The sequence below is a fragment of the Felis catus genome, chromosome D4 (assembly GCF_018350175.1).
Source record: "Felis catus isolate Fca126 chromosome D4, F.catus_Fca126_mat1.0, whole genome shotgun sequence".
Taxonomy (NCBI): domain Eukaryota; kingdom Metazoa; phylum Chordata; class Mammalia; order Carnivora; family Felidae; genus Felis; species Felis catus.
Genome location: NC_058380.1, coordinates 91,962,504 through 91,982,744, shown reverse-complemented (window position 1 = coordinate 91,982,744; position 20,241 = coordinate 91,962,504). Strand labels below are relative to the sequence as shown.

Genomic DNA, 20,241 nt, shown 5'->3' with positions numbered 1-20,241 from the left:
GGCCTGTGCTCCCCCTGGGGCTCCCACCCCCCAGTCCTCCCTCCTCCTAGCCCGTGCTCCCACTGGGGGCTCCCACCTCCCAGTCCTCCCTCCTCCCGGTCCGTGCTCCCACTGGGGGCTCCCACCTCCCATTCCTCCCTCCTCCCGGCCTGTGCTCCCACTGGGGGCTCCCACCCTGCAGTCCTCCCTCCTCCTGGCCTGTACTCCCCCTGGGGGCTACCACCTCCCATTCCTCCCTCCTCCTGGCCTGTGCTCCCACTGGGGGCTCCCACCCTGCAGTCCTCCCTCCTCCCGGTCTGTGCTCCCACTGGGGGCTCCCACCCTGCAGTCCTCCTTTCTCCTGGCCTGTACTCCCCCTGGGGGCTACCACCTCCCATTCCTTCCTCCTCCTGGTCTGTGCTCCCACTGGGGGCTCCCACCCCGCAGTCCTCCCTCCTCCCAGCCTGTGCTCCCCCTGGGGGCTTCCATCCCTCAGTCCTCCCTCCTCCCAGCCTGTGCTTCCCCCGGGGGCTCCCACCCCTCAGTCCTCCCTCCTCACCTCCCACTGTCCCAGGGGGTGTGGTGGGGAGTGAGCTGGAAGGCACATAATCCCTGAGGACAGCGCTCAGCACGCCTGCCAGAAACCAGTTCCGGGCAACGTTTGTTCCTATTCATGACGAGCATGTCTCGTACCCAGGACCCCCTCTCCAACCCCATGGCCACTCGGACCAGGCCGCCCACCCCCCTCTCCTGGGACCCTCTGAGCTGCACGACCCAGCTGGCTGGATGCTGTCCGATGGCCACCCCCCTCAGTCCAGTCCACAATGTGGGGTTCTTTCATGCCCTCCCCGCTTTTTCTAAGAAGAAAACAGCCTTTCAGGGAGCTGTGCCTGCTGGAGTCAGGCCCTATGTGGGTCACGGCCGGCACGGGAACCGGTCGGCCTGGGTTTCGCAGGTGGGGCTGCGGGATCCCCTTCCATCCGCCCTCTGAGAGCAGAGGCCACGCAGACGGGCACCCCCATCCCGGGGCTGTGAGGGGATGCCCCAGGAGCGGCAGGAAAGCCAGGAGACCCGTCAACCCTGGGCTTTCTGGGGACACGGCCGGGCTGAGCCAGGTGGCTGGTGGGGCAGGGGATGTGATGTTTCAGCTGTAGTTTTCCAGGGGTTTGATGTCAGATACAGCACGTGGGTGGGAACTCCTTCCGTAACTTGGGGTCCCACCCTTGGATCCGGTCCTGGTCTCCACCCCCAGGTGGCATTGAGTTGTTTCGGGGGTTAGGACCTCCCAGTCACACGGGAGGGCCAGAGTCCCGCTCCCAGAAATCGTCCTGGAATGCGCCCCCCCCCGAAGCGGGCGCTGGGGTCCGGGGGAGAGCCGTGGTCCGGGCGGCCGGGGGGCGGGTGTGAGGCCTGCGGGGAGCACGTCCCAGGCTGAGCTGGACCCCAGGGCCCGGAGCCCGGAGCCAGGCCGACGGAAGCAGCCTCGGAGCGTCTGACCTCGTGACAGAGCCAAAGACAGGCTTTACCACTGAGCCCCAGACCCCAAAGGCGGGAAGCTTCTGGAGCCGGACGAGGGCCTGAAGGACAGCGATTGTGTCCATCGGAAGGAGAAACAGGAGAACGGCCCAGAAACCCTGACCATGAAGGGGCTGGCGCAGCTGCGGGCCACAGCCTGTCACCAAGCGGGCCTCCGGCACCCTGCAGGCAGCCGCGGGCACAGGGCGATGGAGACTGTGAGGTTGACAGACTTGTGGAACTTAGTTCCCGTCTGGGGGCTCCACACAGAGCCACGCAAGTGACAGGTCACATGCTGCCCGTCCGTCGGAAAGGGTTGGCCGCCAAGCTGTGCGCTGGGGGTGGGGCTGGGTGAAGGGAGCAGGGAACAGTTTCCGGTGGGTGGGACAGCATGGGTGAGACCCCTGAGGCAGGCAGGGGACGGCCGACTGAGTGAGGAGAGGCCCGTGGGAACGCGGACGTTTGCTGAAGGTGCGGATGCTCCGTGAGGTCACCGAGGCCAGGTCACAGGAGCCCCTGGACCACGTGCATAATGTGGATTTTGTCTGCGTGGTGGCGGCTGGTGGAGGGACACAAGCGGGGTGACATTCTGGCGATGTTCCTGGGCTATGAGGCTGTGGGGGTCACCCACTCTCCCCAAGGCCAGGCTGGCGGGGAGGGGGAGGTGAGCTCGGACTCCGCCCCGAGGCTGCCCTTTCCTGTCGCCCCCTCCTCTCTTGCCCTGGGAGCCGCAGGACTGTCAGCCCCCCACCCCGTGGACAGGCCTAGCTGCTCTTACCATCATGATGCCCACCTGTGTCTGACGGGGGAGGTGCTGCCCGGCCCTGCCTTTCTGGGGCCCGCCATCACCCACAGACACAGCGAGACCACCAGCTCCTGACCACAGAGAGCTCACTCGTGCCTTCACCAAAGGAGTGTCCCTGCGGGCAACCCCGGCTGGGCCCTGGGATCTCAGGTGACAGCCCACAGCTCCTCTGGGCCTTCCTCTGCCCTGGGAGGGGTGTAGGGTGTGCATCCTGGGGTGGGTCTTGGGGACAGGACGGCCGTGCTGGACAGGACGGCAGGCACCTGGGCAGGTGATTCTGTGCTCACACACGATGGTCACCGTGCACGCCTGGCCTTGGTGGCCCCGGGACCGTCACGGCCATGTCGGAGGCTAACCCAGAAAGCCCTGGTTGGCTTAAACGCGTGGCTGACACATCCTGGCAGACTGGAGATCAAGCCCACGCTGTGGGAGCCACCGAAGGAGTCTAATGAGAGTGATAGTCCAAAGTGGCTGCTTACGGGAGGGTTCGAGGGTGGCCTAGAGTTTCCCGAGTTAAGGTGCCGCAGGACGTTTGAGCCACTCGGGTAGAGTGTCCCGCCAGTCTCTGTACAGCTCGGCCCAGGGTGTGTTTACGCACTAAGAGGGCTCGGGTGCCACCAAGTGGCCATCCTGGGGACATCAACGCCCGTCCCCATGGAACCACCAGTATCTTTTCCTTCTGTGGGAGCAAGTCTCTGCATTTGAGTTCAATCTTTCCGATTTCGAAGTGAGGAAACCCACGAGATGTCTTGCTTAGCAGTGAGCTGACACTTTCCCCTTGGGTTTGAAACTACTCATTCTGTGCGCGCTTCAGCTCCAGTCCTGCCGATGCTTCTGGTAAGTCACTGATTTCCTTCTTGCGTTAGGGTAACAGAGAGGGCGAGGCATCCCTCTGCGGCGACACCAGATCGTGAAACCCTGGAAGCCGATCTGTCATCAGTGTGGCTGGTGACTCCACCCGTGAGGTCCCGGAGCCACATGCCCCCTGAGGCCCCGGAAGACACAGCCCTGGGCTGCTCCCGAGCTTGGCGCTTAAGGCGGGAAACAGACTTCAATTTTTTAAAAGATAGGGACGGGCCACGGAAAGGACCACGACAGGGCTGTCTATGGGAGTGTGGGTCGTGGGGACTGGTGTTCTGTGATGTGGGAAACCTTAAATTTCCTCACTGCGTCCAGCCCCTGGACAAGTCCCTGGGACAGGCAGAGTCACCGCCCTCTGGGAGCCCAGCTGCCTCGATGATGACACTTCGCTAAGGGCAAAAGGCGATCTTAGCTTGACCTCATCCCGACCTCTGGGATCCTGTAAGTGTCCCTTATCGCGTAAAAATCCCTTCGGAAACGTCCTTCACCTCTACCCCCCAAGATACAAGGTAGCAATCAGACTCCAAGCGTAAAGTCCCCTGATACGCATCTGAAAGGTCTCATGACTGAGGGTTTGCTAAACGGTAATACGGTAATACGTGACCTTTTCCCAACAATAGTGAGCCCTCTCGGGGCCCTGGAAACCTTGCTCCCAAATTCCTTGGAGGCCTGTGCTGTCCCCAGCCCCCTCCCGACTTGGCGGTGGGTAAGCAGTCGCTTCTCACAGCTCCTCCTGCCCACGGACCTGTCCGCGTGCTTTAATAAAGCACCAAAGATGTCTCAAGAATTCTTTCATGAGACTTTTTGTCGCACAGGGTTTCGCGACTGTTTGCTCTGAACCCCAATATCTCCACATCCTACTGGAGTGGAACAGGTGTCCCGTTGTCACAGCTCCCCACCCAACTCCCGACCAGGCAGCTCAGCTGAAGGGTTTCTAAGGGAGCAGCTGACAATTAGGCGGAAAGTGGGCAGTAGCAGAATCTCCAAGGTGCCCCCCGGCTAGTCGAGCAGAGCTGGGCTGTGATTTAGAGGGAAAAAAGGCTCCTTCCTAGGAGGAACCTGTGGAGAATGAGACAAGCAGAGGCCACTGTGTGCTGGGAGCCTTGCCTGGGCTTGATCACAAATTAGGAAGGGTTTAGCATGGTTTTAGGGATGCCCCACTCTGGATTTTAAAAACTGGAGTTTTAAAATATCTCCAGACAGCAAGGTCAGTTGGGTGTATTTGTGCGAATCTATTTCTGGGTTCTTTGCTCTGTTCTACTGATCTGTGGGTCTGTGCCTCTGCAAATACCACAGTCTTGATTGTTTGAGTTGTATCATAAGATTTAAAATTTGACAGACTGTTTCCATTTTATTATTTTTTCTAAGTTATTTTAGATGCTCTAGTACTTTGCCTTCCCATATGTATCTTAGAATAATCTTAACTATGTCTACAAAACACCCTGCTAGGATTTTGATAGGAATGGTACTAAAAAATGTATATCAACTTGAGGAGAATTGACATCTCTGCTATGTTGAGCCTTTCAACTCATAAACACAGTAAGTCTGCTTATTTGGATCTTCCTTGGTTTCCTTTAGCAAGATTGCATAGTTTCCAACATACAGATTCTGTATATGTCTCATTAGATTTACATTGAAGTGTTCCACTTTTTTGGGAGTGATTATAAATGGTGTGCTATATATATATATTTATATATATATATATATATATATATATATATATATATAATTTTTTTGAGAGACAGACCATGAGCAGGGTAGAAGGGCAGAGGTGGGGAGAGAGAAAAGAATCTTAAGCAAGCTCCATGCTTAGCGTGGAGCCCGACTCAGGACTCCATCTCATGACCCTGGGATCATGACCTGAGGCGAAATCAAGAGTCAGACGCTCAACCAACTGAGCCACCCAGGCGCCTACAAATGGTGCTGGTTTTTTATTTCCGTGTCCATATGTGCATTGCTAGTATGTAGAAATGTGATTGATTTTTGTATGTTTATCTTGTATCCGGCCACATTGGTGATCTCATTAATTCTAGGAGATTTTCTTTTTGTTTTCGTTGATTCCTTAAGATTTTCTACATAAATAATTGTGTCATCTGCAAATAGAGATACTTTCGTTTCTTCCTTTAAGATCTGTATGTCTTTTATTACCTTTTCTTGACTTCTTGCCCTGGCTAGAGCTTCCTGCGCTCTGATGAGTAAGAGTTGGGAGCAGGTGTCCTTGCCACGTTCCTAAGTATTCACCATCCATTCATCATTGATGAGAGTCTTCATCATTGCCCGGTAAGTACCACGTTTCTAAGTTTTATGTAGATGCCTTGATCAAGTTGAAGAAGCTCCCTCTGTTCCTACGTTTCTGAGTTTTTAAAATAAATCGTGAAGGAATGCCGAATTTTGTCAGATGCTTTTTCTATGTTGATTGATGTGACCATATAATTTTTCCTTGTTAGCCTACTAATACAGAGGGTTACACTGATTGGTTTTCAAGTGCTGAAGGAGCCCTGCATCCCTGGCATAAATCCCACTTTTTTATGGTGTATAATTCTTTTTTTTTACCTTGCTGAATTCCATTTGTTAATATTTTGTTAAGAATTGCATCTATATTGATAGGAAACATTAGGCTGTAGTTTTCCTTTTTTAAAAAAAAATCTTTGTGGGCTTTTGGTATCAGAGTAATATCAGCTTCATAAAATGAACTGGAAAATGTTCTGTCCTCTTTTATTTTCTGCAAGAGGTTTTGTAGCATTCACACGAATTCTTTACAAATTTAGTGTCATTCTCCTGTGAAATCACCTGGACCTGGAAATGTCTCTTTGTAGAATTTTAAAATCAGGAATTTAATTTTCTCAATAGGTGTAGGGCTATTCAAATTATCTAGTTCCTATTGGATGAGTTGCGGTAGTTTGTATTTTTTTTTTATTTTATTTTATTTTTTATTCTTTAAATTTTACATCCAAATTAGTTAGCATATAGTGCAACAGTGATTTCAGGAGTAGATTCCTTAGTGCCCCTGACCCATTTAGCCCATCCCCCCTCCCACAACCCCTCCTGTAACCCTCAGTTTGTTCTCCATATTTATGAGTCTCTTGTTTTGTCCCCCTCCCTGTTTTTATATGATTTTTGCTTCCCTTCCCTTATACTCATCTGTTTCGTCTCTTAAAGTCCTCATATGAGTGAAGTCATATGATTTTTGTCTTTCTCTAATTTCACTTAGCACATACCCTCTAGTTCCTCCCATGTAGTTGCAAATGACAAGATTTCATTCTTTTTGAATGCCAAGTGATGCTCCATTGTATCTATAGACCACATCTTCTTTACTCATTCATCCATCGATGGACATTTGGGCTCTTTCCATACTTTGGCTATTATCGATAATGCTGCTATAAACATGGGGGTGCATGTGTCCCTTCGAAACAGCACACCTGTATCCCTTGGGTAAATACCTAGTAGGGCAATTTCTGGGTCATAGGGTAGTTCTATTTTTAGTTTTTTGAGGAACCTCCAGACTGTTTTCCAGAGCGGCTGCCCCAGCTTGCATTCCTGGGTAGTCTGTATTTTTCAAGGAACTGGTCCATTGCATCTAAGTTGTCAAATGTGTGTATACAGAAGCATTCATAGTATTGCCTTATTACCCTTTGATTCCTGCAGTGGCTGTGATGATATCCCTTCTTTCATTCCTGAGTTAAAATTTGTATCTTCTCTCCTTCGCGCTTTGTCAGTCATGCTAGATGTTTCCTTGCCAGTGTTTATGCTTTTCCTTTCTTATGATTGTCTTACTGCGCTAAGACATTCAGCATGATGTTGAAGAGGAAAACTGGCAGAGGCCGACCTTACTTTGCTGTCAATCTTAGAGGGAAGCAGTTAGTCTCTCACCATTAAGAATGATGTCAGCTGCTTACTTTTTTTTGGTTTTGTCTGTTTTGTTTCATTTTGTTTTGTTAATGATCCGTTTAGGGATGTTAAGGGTTGCATTTTTGGCTTCCTCGTTGAGTGACTTCTGGCCAATGGGTGGGGGAGGGGGGGAGGGGGTGCCGGGTGGGATGTGTGTGCCTTTCAGGGTGGAGCACTGAACAACGGTTTGGGGCCCTGTGGGTGTCTGTGTTTTCCCTGTAGCGTGGTGACCAGCAACCTCCTGGGGGTGGCTGTTTGATCACCTGGATCCTTGAGTGGCCCTGAGGTGCAATATCCCTGCTAACCTGTGACGGGAATTGCACGTAAACAATCAATAAATCTGATGTTTTCAGCCACTGAGATTTTAAGTTCATTTGTTAATGCAGCATAAACCAGCTTCTGTTGAATGACTCTCTTGATATGTGAGAACTTTGCCTCATGACAGGGTATGATATTTTTGAAATATGTATATATATATATTTTAATGTTTATTTTCGGGACAAAGAGAGAAAGCACGAGCAGGTGAGGGGCAGAGAGAGAGGGAGACACAGAATCGGAAGCAGCTCCAGGCTCCGAGCTGTCAGCACAGAGCCCTACACGGGGCTCAAACTCACGAACCCAGAGATCATGACCTAAGCTGAAGTCGGACGCTCAACCGACTGAGCCCCCCAGGCGTCCCGAAATATATTTTAAAAAATCAATTAAAAGTGCTTATATGCACATGTCACCCTTAATCTCTCAGCCAGTGAGTTTTTGATATTTCCTAATATGGAAATGTCCTTCACTGTCTGGGTTAAATCATGATGTATTGAATTCATTGTTGGATTCAGCCTGCTAATAAATTATTCAGACATTTGTCTTTGTTGCAAAAGGATGGTTGTCCTCTCCTTTTTTCTCTTGTGCCCTCGTCCCCCAGCTCTGTTATAGGAGAATCCAGCAATTTCCCACCCATCTGTGTCTACACCCTGGAACGACTGCGTGATCCAGGAGCCATCTGATGGCAGCGTGCTGGTTCTCACCCATACGTTCGGAAGATCTGGAACTGTTTCTTATTTTCTATAGTTATTGTTCTTTTAAAGTTTTCTCGGTAAAAATTAAACATAGAGATGTCATGCAACCCAGAAATTCCACTTGTGGGTACTTATCTGAAGAAAATGAAAACACTAATTCCAAAAGATACACGTACCCCACGATCACGGCAGCACCATTTACGATGGCCAAGATACGGCAGCCGCCCAAATGTCCTCCATAGACGAACGGATGAAGAAGATGGGTGTGTATGCAATGGAATAGTACCTAGCCATAAAAAGAGTGAAATCTTGCCACTCGTGACAACGTGGATGGACCTAGAGTGTATTATGATAACTGAAAGACAGAGAAAGACAAGCACCATTTGATTTCACTCATATGTGGAATCTAAAAAACAAAACAAATGAAGAAACAAACCGCGAAGCAAAACACGAAGGCATAAATACAGAGAACAAACTGGTGGTTCCCAGAGAGGGGGAGGCGGGAGGGAGTTGGGCAGAAGAGGGGAAGGGGGTTGAGCTGTGCCAACTTCCGGTTATAAAATAAATAAGTCACGGGATGGGAAGTACAGGTAATACATCCCATAATCCTGTAACAACCCTGTGCCGTGACAGGTGGTGAGCATTCTGTAGGGTACAGCTGCTGAATCACGACAGCGTACCCCTGAACCTAATAGCATTATGTCAACTGTTCCTCAATTAAACATTTTTTACAAATTTTGTTCAAGTTTTCCTTTTAGCCAATATTGGTAATCGATCTTTTTCTAGAAATGTTCCGTTCCATCTATATTTTAAAAACTTAAGGGGCGCCTGGGTGGCTCAGTCGGTTAAGTGTCCCGACTTCAGCTCAGTTCGTGATCTCGCGGTTCGTGGGTTTGAGCCCCGCGTCAGGCTCTGGGCTGACAGCTCGGAGCCGGGAGCCTGCTTTGGATTCTGTGTCTCCCTCTCTCCGACCCTCCCCTGTTCACTCTGTGTCTCTCTCTGTCTAAAAATAAACATTAAAAATAATAATAAATAAATAAATAAATGAAAACTTAATATCATACATAAATTGTCATGTACATATAACATTTATATATAACTGGGCACATATATAAACATGTGTATATATTGTCATATGTAAACTTTGTTATTTGAAAATCCCTGTTTCTGTGGCTCTGTACGTTAAAGTCAGTGGAAAACAAGTTTCTTTCCACCTCTGCTGCCTTCGCCCAGACCACGACCCGGGGGAAATCTCTGTCGTATCATCCAGGGCAGAGCCACACACTCACAGGCACGTGACGCTTGAAGCCCCAGGACTTCCCGGTGGTAGCGATGTGCTCAAGTTCCTGAAAGACGACCTGGAGGGTCACGGGCCGCATTTTGCAGAGAGCATGGAATTGGATCGGAAAGTAACTTACGGTTTTCTGTCAATGTTGACTAGGTGACATGACCAGCGAGTTTTCATTTCTTGTCGTTTGTGGAGTTTGGGTGCTGCCCCACAGTATGAACTGGCAGGCTGCCCCTGTGCCCTCTTATCTCCTTCTTCAGGTTGAAAAGAGCCCCCCATCATGTGTGCTGGTCCCCAAATGTGATGGGCTGTTCAGGTGCAGAAGCCCGAACCCCGCCCCGGCCTGCGCCTCACCCCCCGCCATCCCCACTCATCCCCAGACACACAAGGCCAGGAAAGACCCAAGCAGACTGTTCCCTGCTTTATTTCTTTATTGCTGGAGGGGAGGGGCTCAGAGCAGGAGACCCCAGGCTGGCTCCCCCCCAGGAGCCTAGGGGCTGGACGAACAGGTCCGGCAGGTCTGGTCCCTCCTGAGTCCCCCCGACGGGGCTGGAAGGGGTGTCATCCTCTCTGGGCCCTGAAACGGACCAGGGCTCCCCTGTGATTCCTGGGGAGCCTGTCAGACCCTCGCCGGCCCCTCCCAGCCTGGGGGTGAGGGACGGCCTCTCCACCTCAGGCTGAGTGCTGGTCACCCCACGCCCTTGCCCAGAAGAGCCCATGGGGACGTCCGCGTGGGGGCTCGACCGGGACACAGGAACGCCATCCCACAAAGGCCATTCGAGAGAGTGGACACACAGCCAGCCCGGCCCCCGCGGTCAGCAGGAGAGACGCCGGGTTCCAGCCATTCCCGCAGAGGGGCCAGGGCCCGACAGAGGGGAGCTGGGGGTCCCCCGGGATGCCCCCCACCCGTGCACGTGCCCAGGACGTGGGGGCAGGGCTGTTACGTTACCCCAGGAGGTGGGTCGGGCAGGAGCTCACCTACCTAGACGCGGCACTGCTCTGCGGGAGGAGAGAGAGCCAGGGGGAGAGGTCACAGGTCGCCGGGGCAGCCCTGGGCCCAGAGGGGTGGGAGGGGGACCCCACCCCAGGGGCTCTGCACCCCCTCCCCCGGGGGCCCGGGGAATGGGGGCCACCGTGGGAGACGGACGCGCCCCGGGCTCATGGCTGTCCGACGGGTGAGCCGCACGCAGGGTGACAGCAGGGACGCGGGGTGTGGAGGCGGTCACCTGCCACCTGGGTCGGGTCAAAGAAGAGGCGGACGTCCACGGGCAGAGTCTGGAGGGCTCTGTCGAATTTCTCCATGACCTCGTTGTCGGCCTTCAGGGTCCTGGCTGTGGGGGGCAGTGGGTCAGTCCCTGGGCCGCGGGGCTTTGACGGCCTCGGGGAGCCCCGTCCAGGGAGCCAGAGCAGGAAGCACACACTGGCGTCCTGAGGTCAGCCCCCGGGGTGGCCTCCGGGCTCAGCCCCTGTGTCCTCCAGGGTCCCCGCCCCGCCCTCCCAGGACAGCGCCGGGGGCCCTGCAGGGACACGAGGCCAGGACCCACGTCCCCGGGCGGCTGGGGCTCGCCCGCAGGGCTGATGTGCTGGCCAAGAACGCGTCTCTAACCGTACACAAAGCGCTTCATTCAGGCAAAGCGGCCGCGTCTCAGCCTCCTGCTACCAGATCTTACCGGCTTGCGTTCCGTTCAGAACGTGACAGGTTTAATGGTGCTTTTGTGGAACATCACCCCCAAGCAAAGCTTCTACTTAGCAGTCATCCTCGGGCCGAGGCAGGAACACTAAGCCCAGCCCCTCAGCCTGGATCCTGGATCCCCGATTCCCGAGGCAATGTCAGGGGACTTGGCCCCCACCGGGGGTCCTCAGCCCCCCGCCCCGCAGAGGGACGCCGGGCCTGCTCAGTGACGTACTCAGGCACTGGCACACGAGGTTCTGCCCGGGGGCGTCGGTGTTCTCCAGGCAGAAGAACAGGTAGTTCTCGTAGTCGGTGTCCAGCACGATGAGCTCGTTCTCATCCAGATCTGGGGAGAGAGAGTCCCGGGTCTTCCCTCCACAGGAGGGAGAGCATGGGTCTCCTCAGGGCGGCCCCATGGCAAGGCCGGGGTGGGGGGCTTCTCCTGCACCCCCACAAGGCACAGGGGGCTGCGAGGCCCTGGCTGTTAACTGTGGACCCCCCGCCAGAAATGCCGTGCCTCCTGCTAGATGGGCTCACTCAGCACTCAACCCCGGACCCCCCACCCCCGTGTCCTGGGGCCCAGAGAGGTTAAGAAGCGGGGTTCCACACTGATCTTGAATGAATGGGCACCTCGGAGAAGAAGGGCGGAGCCGTGGGATGCATGGAAACGGGGGGTGGGGGTGAGTATGGGCCGGAGGTGACGGTGGCCCTCGGCGGCCGTGGGGACTGCCAGCTGCACAGCTCGGTGCCACACCCCCACCCACGCAGCTCTGTGCTGGAGCCCCTGGGGCCGGTCGGCAGCCGTCGCACGAAGCCAGGCTGGAGGGCTGGCCTAGGGGGGGCAAAGTGGGACGCAGCCCAGGCTGCCCGCTGGGGACGGCCGTGGAGGAAGCGGCCCCTCCCACGGGGCCTTCTCATTCTGGACCTGGTGAGGAATGCGGGAGCGAGCACGGGAGGGAATGACCCAACGGGGGTCTAGGAGTGCAGGAACCAGGGGGCAGGCCGGGCGTCATGGGGCGCCCTGACCCGTGGGAAGCAGGAGATGTCCTGGTGCAGGCGGCCTGGGAGGCGGTGCAGAGGACAGCCGGGTGCGGGTGCCTCCCAGGCCCGGCCCACAGACAGCGAGCTGGGTCTCATGGCCGTGGGGGTCAGGGAGGGCCAGAAGGGACCTGCCCACGGCCCTGAAGGCGGGAAGGGCAGTGAGAGCTGGCACTGAGGACCGTGTCGCTCTTGTCAGCACCCTGGGGCCGGAGCACGGACCCCGCCGTGCTGCCCGGGAGCCGCCAGCGGGGGTGTCCAGGGTGGGCCGGGGGCCCGGCACTTACAGCTGATCTTGAACTCAGCAGGGAGCTCCGTTTTTTCTGCCCAGACCTTCTTCTGCACACACCTGCCATGCTCCCTGAAAGAAGGCCGTGTCTGCGGGCCGCCTGCACAGACCTTCCCGTGACAGAGCCGAGCTGCGGGTGGGGAGCAGAAGCCCGGCTCTGGGAGGCCTGGGCGGCACTCGGCAGGTGACCCGGTGGGACAGGGCCACCCCATGAGAGGGCGGAGGGAGCCAGAGGGAGCGGGGGTGGGAGCGCCCTCGCCCCAGCAGTCAGCAGACAATTGTGGGGTTTGTGTCCTCCTCTCTGCCCCCCACACTGACCCAGCTCTCTCTGGTACCCCCACAACCTCTCCAGGGCGGACAGGGCTCGTGGCAGGAACCGCCCAGGCCCCCAGGGCCCCAGCACCCCCAGCTGACCGGCCGGCCTCCACGCGGGCCTCTCTGCGCACTGACCTGCGGCTGCCCTGTGTGGTCGGCCCGTCGGCCCGGAGCCATAGGCTGGGCCTCTGACGTCACCGGGGACCACCCCCACGGAGCCAGCTCCTGTCAGGACCCTGCCCGCCCGCCCGCCTGCCCGCCCTGGGCCCAGGCCCTCGCCGGCCCCCAGCCCGGGGGCCTCGGTCACCCACCATTTGCGCAGAATGATCTCCAGGTTGTCCCGGGGCGTGGGTCTCAGCTCCTGGATGTACACTCTCAGAGGGGCGGTCTCCGAGTCCAGGAGGGAGATGTCGCTGGCTGCCATGGCCATGGAGTGCCACGTCCCAGCCACCTGGGGAGGGGGCCTGAGCTGCCATCGGGGGCGGGGAGGCGGCCCCGGCCCCACAGCGCGCTCTCCCTCCCACCCCGGCCGGGGGCCCGGTCTAAGTGGGGTGGTAGCCAGTGAGCTCTGGGCGACCCCCCCGCCACCGACCAGACGCCCCTCTGGGAGCCCCCACACTTGAAATGACATCTTAGGTTCCCAGGTGGCCTTAAAGGACAGGTTGTGCAAGTTCCGTGGAACCATCTGGACCTTGGGCAAGCGAAGGAAAGCCGCCCTGAGGACAGGGTGCAGGGGGGGGGGGCTCCCAGGGTCCTGGCTTCCACCCACACTCTTCAGCCGGCCGAGGCCCCGTCTCCCGCCCACCCTGCAGCTCACCGCCCCCTCCCCCAGCCGTCCTCAGACCTTCTGCAGGTCTAGGCCGTCCATGGTCAGGGGGACGGTGGCGGCCTGGAGGCCACACACGAGGGCCAGGCCCAGGGCGAGCGGGAGACACTTCATGGCTGCGGCTGTGGTGGCGCTGAGCTCCCGGGACTGAGGAAGGCCAGGCCGCGGGCCTGGGCCCTTATACGGGGGCCGGGGGCCTGCGAGCCATGTGGTTCCCCGAATCCCCCTTGGCTCATCCCCAGGCCCTCAGGGGGCTTCCTCCACCCGCACAATGGGAGGCCTTCTTCCTGCAGAGCGAGTGGGAACGGGACGGTCCTTGTGTCCCTGGACAGTTCCTGGTAGGCCCCCGAGGGGGCAGTGTCCGGGGTGTGGGTCCAGGCTGGTCGCCAGTATCGGGAACACTTCCTGGGTCACGATCTTTGAGAACAACAGGTCAGAGTCAGCACTGGGGACAGCTGTGTCCTGGAGGGTGTGCCCCGGAGCCCAGCCAATGGCCGGAGGGCCGCACGCCAGCCCCAGGGTCCGGGACATTGTGACTGCGGGTGGCTGTCTGTCCCACACGAGGAACAGACATCACCCCTTCACCCCTCTCCTCCTGCAGGCGCCCACCACCTCCCGGTGCCCCCACGTGCCCGGCTGGTCAAGGCCTCCCAGGTCTTTCTCCTTCGGTTTCATTCTCTCTCCTGGGGCATCAGAGACTCCACGACCCACGGCCACGGCCTTGGGAGGATGGGTTCTCCTCCCGGTCACCCCACCACCTGCAAGAAGGGGAAGGTGCCGCGGGTTCAGGTGGGGTCCGAGGACGGGCCTGGCCGGCAGTGGGCGTTCTGCCGAGTCACAGGAGTGGTCGGGGACCACGGTGATCGGCAGGGTCACCCAGCCCACGGGCTAGGTCCTTCTCAGGGTGGGGCGCGCGTGGGGGCAGCACGAGGGGCGTCCATGGGTACGTGCCATCAGGAAGCCCACGGGTCTGCCAGGCCGCACCTCTGAAATCGCCCGAAGCACTTCCTGTGGCCCCTCGTGCCCGGGAGCTCCAGGTGTGCGGGCGCGGAGGGGAGTCGAGCGGTTACAAAAGAACGTGTCCCGCCGATCAGGTTGCAAACCAGCACCCACAGGGGGACGCGCGAGCCCCGTGCGCTGAGCCAAGGGGGTGAAAGGCCACCACCTGACATTCAGACGGTCAACCTGCCCGTCCCTGGGAGGCGGGCATCAGGATGGAGGAGGAGCGCGGAGGGGGACAGCCACCTGCCCTGTGCCCTCTCCCGATGGGGCATCTGGAGGGCACCTCCCCCACAGGTGGGGCCCATCCGGGTGACCCACGGGCAGCAGCAGCAGCTCGGGTGGAGGCCCAGGGCTCTGCTCTCTTTCCTGGAAAGGCCGCATGTCACTGCATGTCACTGTGCCAGGAAAGAGCCCACCCCGCAGAGAGATGGCAGGTCCCGGGCCACGGGGCTCTGGTTCTAAGGGCGGGAGAGGCGGTGGCTCAGGCCGTCAGGCCGGTGTGGCCCTCTTGTGGCAGCTTGTGCAGACCTGCCTCTCGGTGTCCACGATCCTCCCTGGCAGGTGGCCGGCCTCAGTGTGGCTGCCGCTCCCGGGGGAGGCTCTGACCCTGGACGTGGGGTGTCTGTTGAAACTCTGAGGAGTGGCCTTGAAGCCAGGTGGGGTGGGGTGGACATTCTTGCTGCCTGTCGGTGGAGGATCTGGAACGGTCCGGGTGAGGTGGGCGTCCAGCAGCACCTCTGTGGGGCGTGCGCCAGGCACCGTGACCCTTCCGGGCCCTCCCCACGCCCTCCCCGCAGTCCCCGTGACAGCCTCCGGGGTTCAGCGTTTTCCTGTTTTCCGGGGAGCAGCAGGGAATGCACTGGGTTGAATGGTGTCCCCCAAAACTCACGTCCAAATGTGACCTTATTTGGAAACAGGGACTCTACAGATGTGATTTCTGCGGATGAGGCCCACGTGGGAGTGGGGGCTACTGTCTCATGTCCTTTTAAGAGAAAACAGGGGCAGAGAGGGGACCCAGGGAGAAGGCCTGTGGCCACGAAGCCAGAACTTGGGAGGGATGTGTCTACAAGACAAGGGATGCTGGGACACCCAGCAGCTCCAGAAGCTGGAAGAGGCCAGGAGCCTCCCCTGCAGCCTTCGGAGGGAGCACAGCCCTGCCCACCCCTTGACTGGACTTCGGGCCTGGGAACTGGGAGAGTGGTCCTCTGTGGCTAGCAGTCCCCACCAGCGGGGGGTCCTTTGCGACGGTGGCCCTGGCTACTAGCTCCAGCAGCTTCGACCGTGTCCGCGGTGACCCGGCTGCGAGATGCGAGGCCGTACTTGGCTTCCAGGACAGGGTCGTGGGGGTGTCAGCCTGCAGAAAGCAGATGTCCCGTTTTCTGGTGAGTTTGGGAAGCGCTGGCCCCGCCCTCTGCGGGTGACATCCCTCTCGCGTTCTCGGAGATTCTGCCGCGTCCCTGCCAACATGGTGCTGCAAAGCGTGCTGTTTGGGATGCACCTGGTCATAATTTCCAGAATACTCCTCAGAATGCTATTTAAAAAAACACAAAGAGGGACGCCTGGGGGGCTCAGTCGGTTGAGCGTCCGACTTCGGCTCGGGTCATGATCTCACCGTCCACGGGTTCGAGCCCCACATCAGGCTCTGTGCTGACCGCTTGCTCAGAGCCTGGAGCCCGCTTCAGATTCTATGTCTTCCTCTCTCTCTGCCCCTCCCCCGCTCATGCTCTGTCTGTCTCTCAAAAATAAATAAACTTAAAACACACACACACAAAAGGAAAAAAAAAGTGATCGCTGGCCTCAGGCGGTTGGCGTTGTCCAGTCTGAGGGGAGACCCAGGCCCCGGCATCCAACTTTCCCAGATCGCTGCCCCAGTGAGTGGGACGTGGGAGGGGACTGGCTCCAGGCCCTTGCCCTCCTGTCGGGACCCCGAGGTCTTCAGAAGTGGCCAGAGGGCAAGCCTGTGACGGCAGAAGCAGGACATTACTTTTCTTAGGATGAACTCTTGGGGCCAGGGAGGGGCAGTGGGCTTTCACGCAGCTGAGGACCTGCGTTGATGCCCCGCCCTGTTTCCCCGGGACCTGTCCCTGCAGCTGGGCGTCAGTGGGACCAGTGGGCAGCGTGGCACCACGAGGGCGAGTCTGAGTTTTGCCGGGCACGAGTGTGGTGGCCGGCACCAGGTGTCCCCAAGCATGCACCCTCGTGGGTTAACTTCCATCTGGAAAGAACACCTCTCCCGGCGGGGGCTCCCTCCCTGCACAAATCCTAGGCAACCCAACCCCCACCCCCGACACCGGCACCACCGCTGGGTCCCGGACGCCGCCTCCCTGAGCCTCCAGAGCCCCGGGGACTTGAGGTGCCCGCACTCACTAACGTTACTCACGTCAGTAGCACAGCAGGTAAAACACAAGTCGCCAAAATAGTCTCAAATGTGTCACCAACGGTGTGGCCAAATTACTGTCACCATAGAAGACCGGATGGCAGTTCCTCAAGACAGTAAGCAGATTTCACAATTACCGTGTGATCCCACAGCTCCGCCACAGACCCCAAAAGATCTGAAGGCACATTCTTCTTTTCAGTTTCCTTGCTTCCTTTGAAAGAGCGAGACGGAGACAGAATCCCAAGCAGACCCCACGCCGCTCGGCGTGGAGCCTGACGCAGGGCTCGATCCCACGAACCGCGGGACCACGGCCTGAGCCGAAACCAAGAGTCAGACGCGCCACCGACTGAGCCCCCGGCGCCCCTGAGAGCAGATCTCGGAGAGATATTTGTGCCTCCCTGTTCACGGCAGCGTCTTCGCCGCGGCCGAAGGGGGGAAGCGGCCCACGTGTCCATCGACGGATGGAGGCATAAACCACGCGGTCCGTCCATACCGTGGAAAATTATTCCGCCTTCAAAAGGAAGGAAATCCTGACAGCTGAGACCACGTGGACGGAGCTTGAGGACATTATGCCGAGTGAGATATGCCAGACGGGACAGATCGAATCCCGTAGGATTCCACTTACGTGAGGGACCCAGAGGAGTCAGGTCCGTGGAGATGGAAGGGGGGGGGGGCCAGGGGCTGGGGGAGGAGAGGTATTGTTCTATGGGTGCAGAGTTTGTATTTTGCAAGATGAAAAAGTCCTGGAGATGTGTTTTTACGGCAGTGTGACTGCCCCCAGCGTTACCGAGTTGCGCACTTCAGAACGGTTCGTCTCAGGGAGAGAGAAAGGAGGAAAAAACCCCACAGACACAGAAAGCGGGAGGGGGGCGGGGGGCTGCACGGTTTGGGGGGAGGTCAGTGCGTAACGGGACAGAGTCTAGTCTGGGAAAATAGACACGTTCTGGGGACGGACAGAGGGGACGGCTGCACGACCGCGTGAATGCGCCTGACGCCCCCGAACGGTGCCCTCGAAAGTGCTAACTGTTGTGATTCACGCTACGTGTATTTTGCTGCAATTAACAAAAAAAGTCTAATTGCCACGCACGGCCTCCCCCGCCCCCACCCCCCGCCCAGCGTGCTCCCCATCCTTTTGGAAGCATCCATCTCGGGAGGGGGTGTCACTCTTGTTTCCTCGGAGGCCGCCTGAGCCCCTGCTCTTCCGCAGAAAGGCCATGCGGCCTGCTGCCTCCATCTGGAACATTCTGTGGTTTGCACCAAAGCTCAGTGCCCGGTGCTCGTGCAGCTTGGTTGTGAACGAGCCCTCGGGGCACGGGGCGAGCTGCCAGCGGCCCCAGGAGCGCACACAGTCAGCGCCCAAGGAGGCACCGTGGCCTTGCCGGCTTCCATAGATGGTTTCTGTATAACCCATCGAGAACAGGGTCCAAACCCAGAACGGGAGGCAGGGTACTCCCAGCCCGTCCCACGGACCCGTTCAACCTCCGTGTCACAGCAAGACAGGGAGCGGCAGCCTCCCCCGGAAGTAAGTGCAAAACGCCCTCGGCTAAAGGGCAGAATGTGGCACCCAGCAGCGGACAGAGCATCGGAACGAAATCGGAACCGTGAGGACCTTCTGACCTTGCAAACTGCACACCGGTGCCGTTTGTGACCTCAACAGGCTAAAGAAGAAAGAGGACTTGGTCAGCTTAGCTTACGCAGAAATCACACCGCTTATAGTTTACCAGCAACTCTGGCTCAAAAACACAGCCCGGCACAGGACAAGACAGGGCAGGGCAGGACAGCCCAGGACAATGAAGTAAAACCTTTCAGCGAAACAGGAATGGAAGGGACGTCCCTTGACCTAACAACGCACACGAGCGCCCAGTCCCCAGCACGAATCTCTCGCTCCTACAAATGCCGCCGTCCTTCTCTTTGTGTTTCTTTACATGTAATTTGTCTGTCTCCATCACAGATTTCATTTATTTATTTATTTATTATTGATGAGACAGAGCGCGTGCACGCGCACGCGAGCAGGGGAGGGGCAGAGAGAGGGGGGGACGGAGAACCCCAAGAAGGCTCCGCACCGTGCAGCTCATGAGCCATGAGATCACGACCTGAGCAGAAACCAAGAGTGGGATGCTGAACCGACCGAGCCCCCCAGGCGCCCCCGGTCCCAGGGTCAGGCCACGTGGGCGCGCTCTGTCCTGGTGGCCCTTTCTTCGTGTTTCTCTGAGTTCTGTGAGCTGCTCTGGAGATTTCCTGGCCCCACCCCTCCCCTGCGCTCGGTAGCCGGGCCGTCAGAGCCCGCGGGGCCCACGGGGGGTTCGCCTGGCGTCTGCAGAGGGGCGTCCCGGGGTCTGGACGTCGGGGGTGAGAGCCGTCCGGCTCTGAGGCCGTTGGGGCTGCGCTCTGTGTAAGCAGGTTTGTACCCGCCCGTGGCTGACCGCGTGGCTCCATTTTCTGCACTTACCGCCCCCGGCCTCCCGCATCCCTCGGCCACTCAGGGCAGGTGCAAGCCCCCGGCTCGGAGCCTGGGGTGTCTGTCTGTCCTTCCCCCTTTCAGGCCTGTCAGCCTTCGCTGGGGGCGTTCTGCAGCCGCGCTGTGTGGGCGCGTCCATTGGGACTGCCGTGTGTCTGGTGAGCGGGTGGCCTCGTGCTCAGGGACCTGTCATCAGAGCAGTTTCCTTTGCCCGAGGAGGTGTGGTTGGTGCTGCGGTAGCCGTCCCGCGAATGTCCGTGGGGCGCCCTCTCGTCGTCTTCTCCCTCGGGCTGTGATGCTCCTGGTGTCCCGTGTGCCGGGTGACCTCCGGCTGCTCCCCGGTCACTCTGCCTCTTCTGTCGGAGACCCCGGGTCCTGTTGAAAGTGTCCCAGGCAGCAGCAGCGGCGGCGGCTTCCGGTTTGGGGGCAGCACGCGGTCCCGCCAGTCTGACGTTCACAGCTTGCCTTTGCCGGCGTGGCTGGCGTGGGACTCCCGTGGCCCTGCCGGCACTGCCTGAGGGACGGGCCGGCGCTGCCTGAGGGACAGGAGCGATTCTCCAGCTCAAGGCCACGGCCCGGCTCCCCAGGGGAGGGTCGTCTCAGGCCCGGTGTCCCGAGGAAGGGGAGTCCGTCCCGGCAGCTCGCGGTTGGAGGGGCCCCCGTTGGTCCTTCTGGCCACAGGCACTGGGCTAGCCTGGTGTCATGGGGGGACTCCGGTTTGATCCAGGTGGGCAGTGAGCCACCCTGGGCTGCCTTCTGTCCTGGGGGGGACCCAGAACTAGCTGCCACTGCGCTGTCCTCGGATCCCCGGGTCCCAGACCAGACCGCCCTGCTCGCCCACCTTCCAGGGCTCTCTTTTTGGAGTTTATGTTATTTTCAGGGCTCGTGATCGTGGTGCTTACTTTGCTGGCTTCCAGG

At 58.2% G+C, this 20,241-nt stretch overlaps 1 protein-coding gene and 1 long non-coding RNA gene across 2 annotated transcripts; one reads left to right on the top strand and one right to left on the bottom strand.

The window, feature by feature from the left end:
- The first annotated feature begins 81 nt into the window (after positions 1 to 81).
- LOC123381708 lies at positions 82 to 8,531 on the top strand. Its single transcript, XR_006589047.1, has 4 exons — positions 82 to 3,601; positions 4,610 to 4,699; positions 5,336 to 5,440; positions 7,965 to 8,531. It is a non-coding gene; the product is annotated as an uncharacterized LOC123381708 (long non-coding RNA).
- Positions 8,532 to 9,763: 1,232 nt separating this feature from the next.
- LOC109494056 (beta-lactoglobulin-3-like) lies at positions 9,764 to 13,693 on the bottom strand. Its single transcript, XM_023243070.2, has 7 exons — positions 13,505 to 13,693; positions 12,972 to 13,111; positions 12,344 to 12,417; positions 11,254 to 11,364; positions 10,573 to 10,677; positions 10,329 to 10,345; positions 9,764 to 9,923 (listed from the first exon to the last, which is right to left on the bottom strand). Exons 1-6 carry the CDS (start codon positions 13,598 to 13,600, stop codon positions 10,329 to 10,331), a joined length of 543 nt encoding a protein of 180 aa, XP_023098838.2. The 5' UTR covers positions 13,601 to 13,693; the 3' UTR covers positions 9,764 to 9,923.
- Positions 13,694 to 20,241: the final 6,548 nt, after the last annotated feature.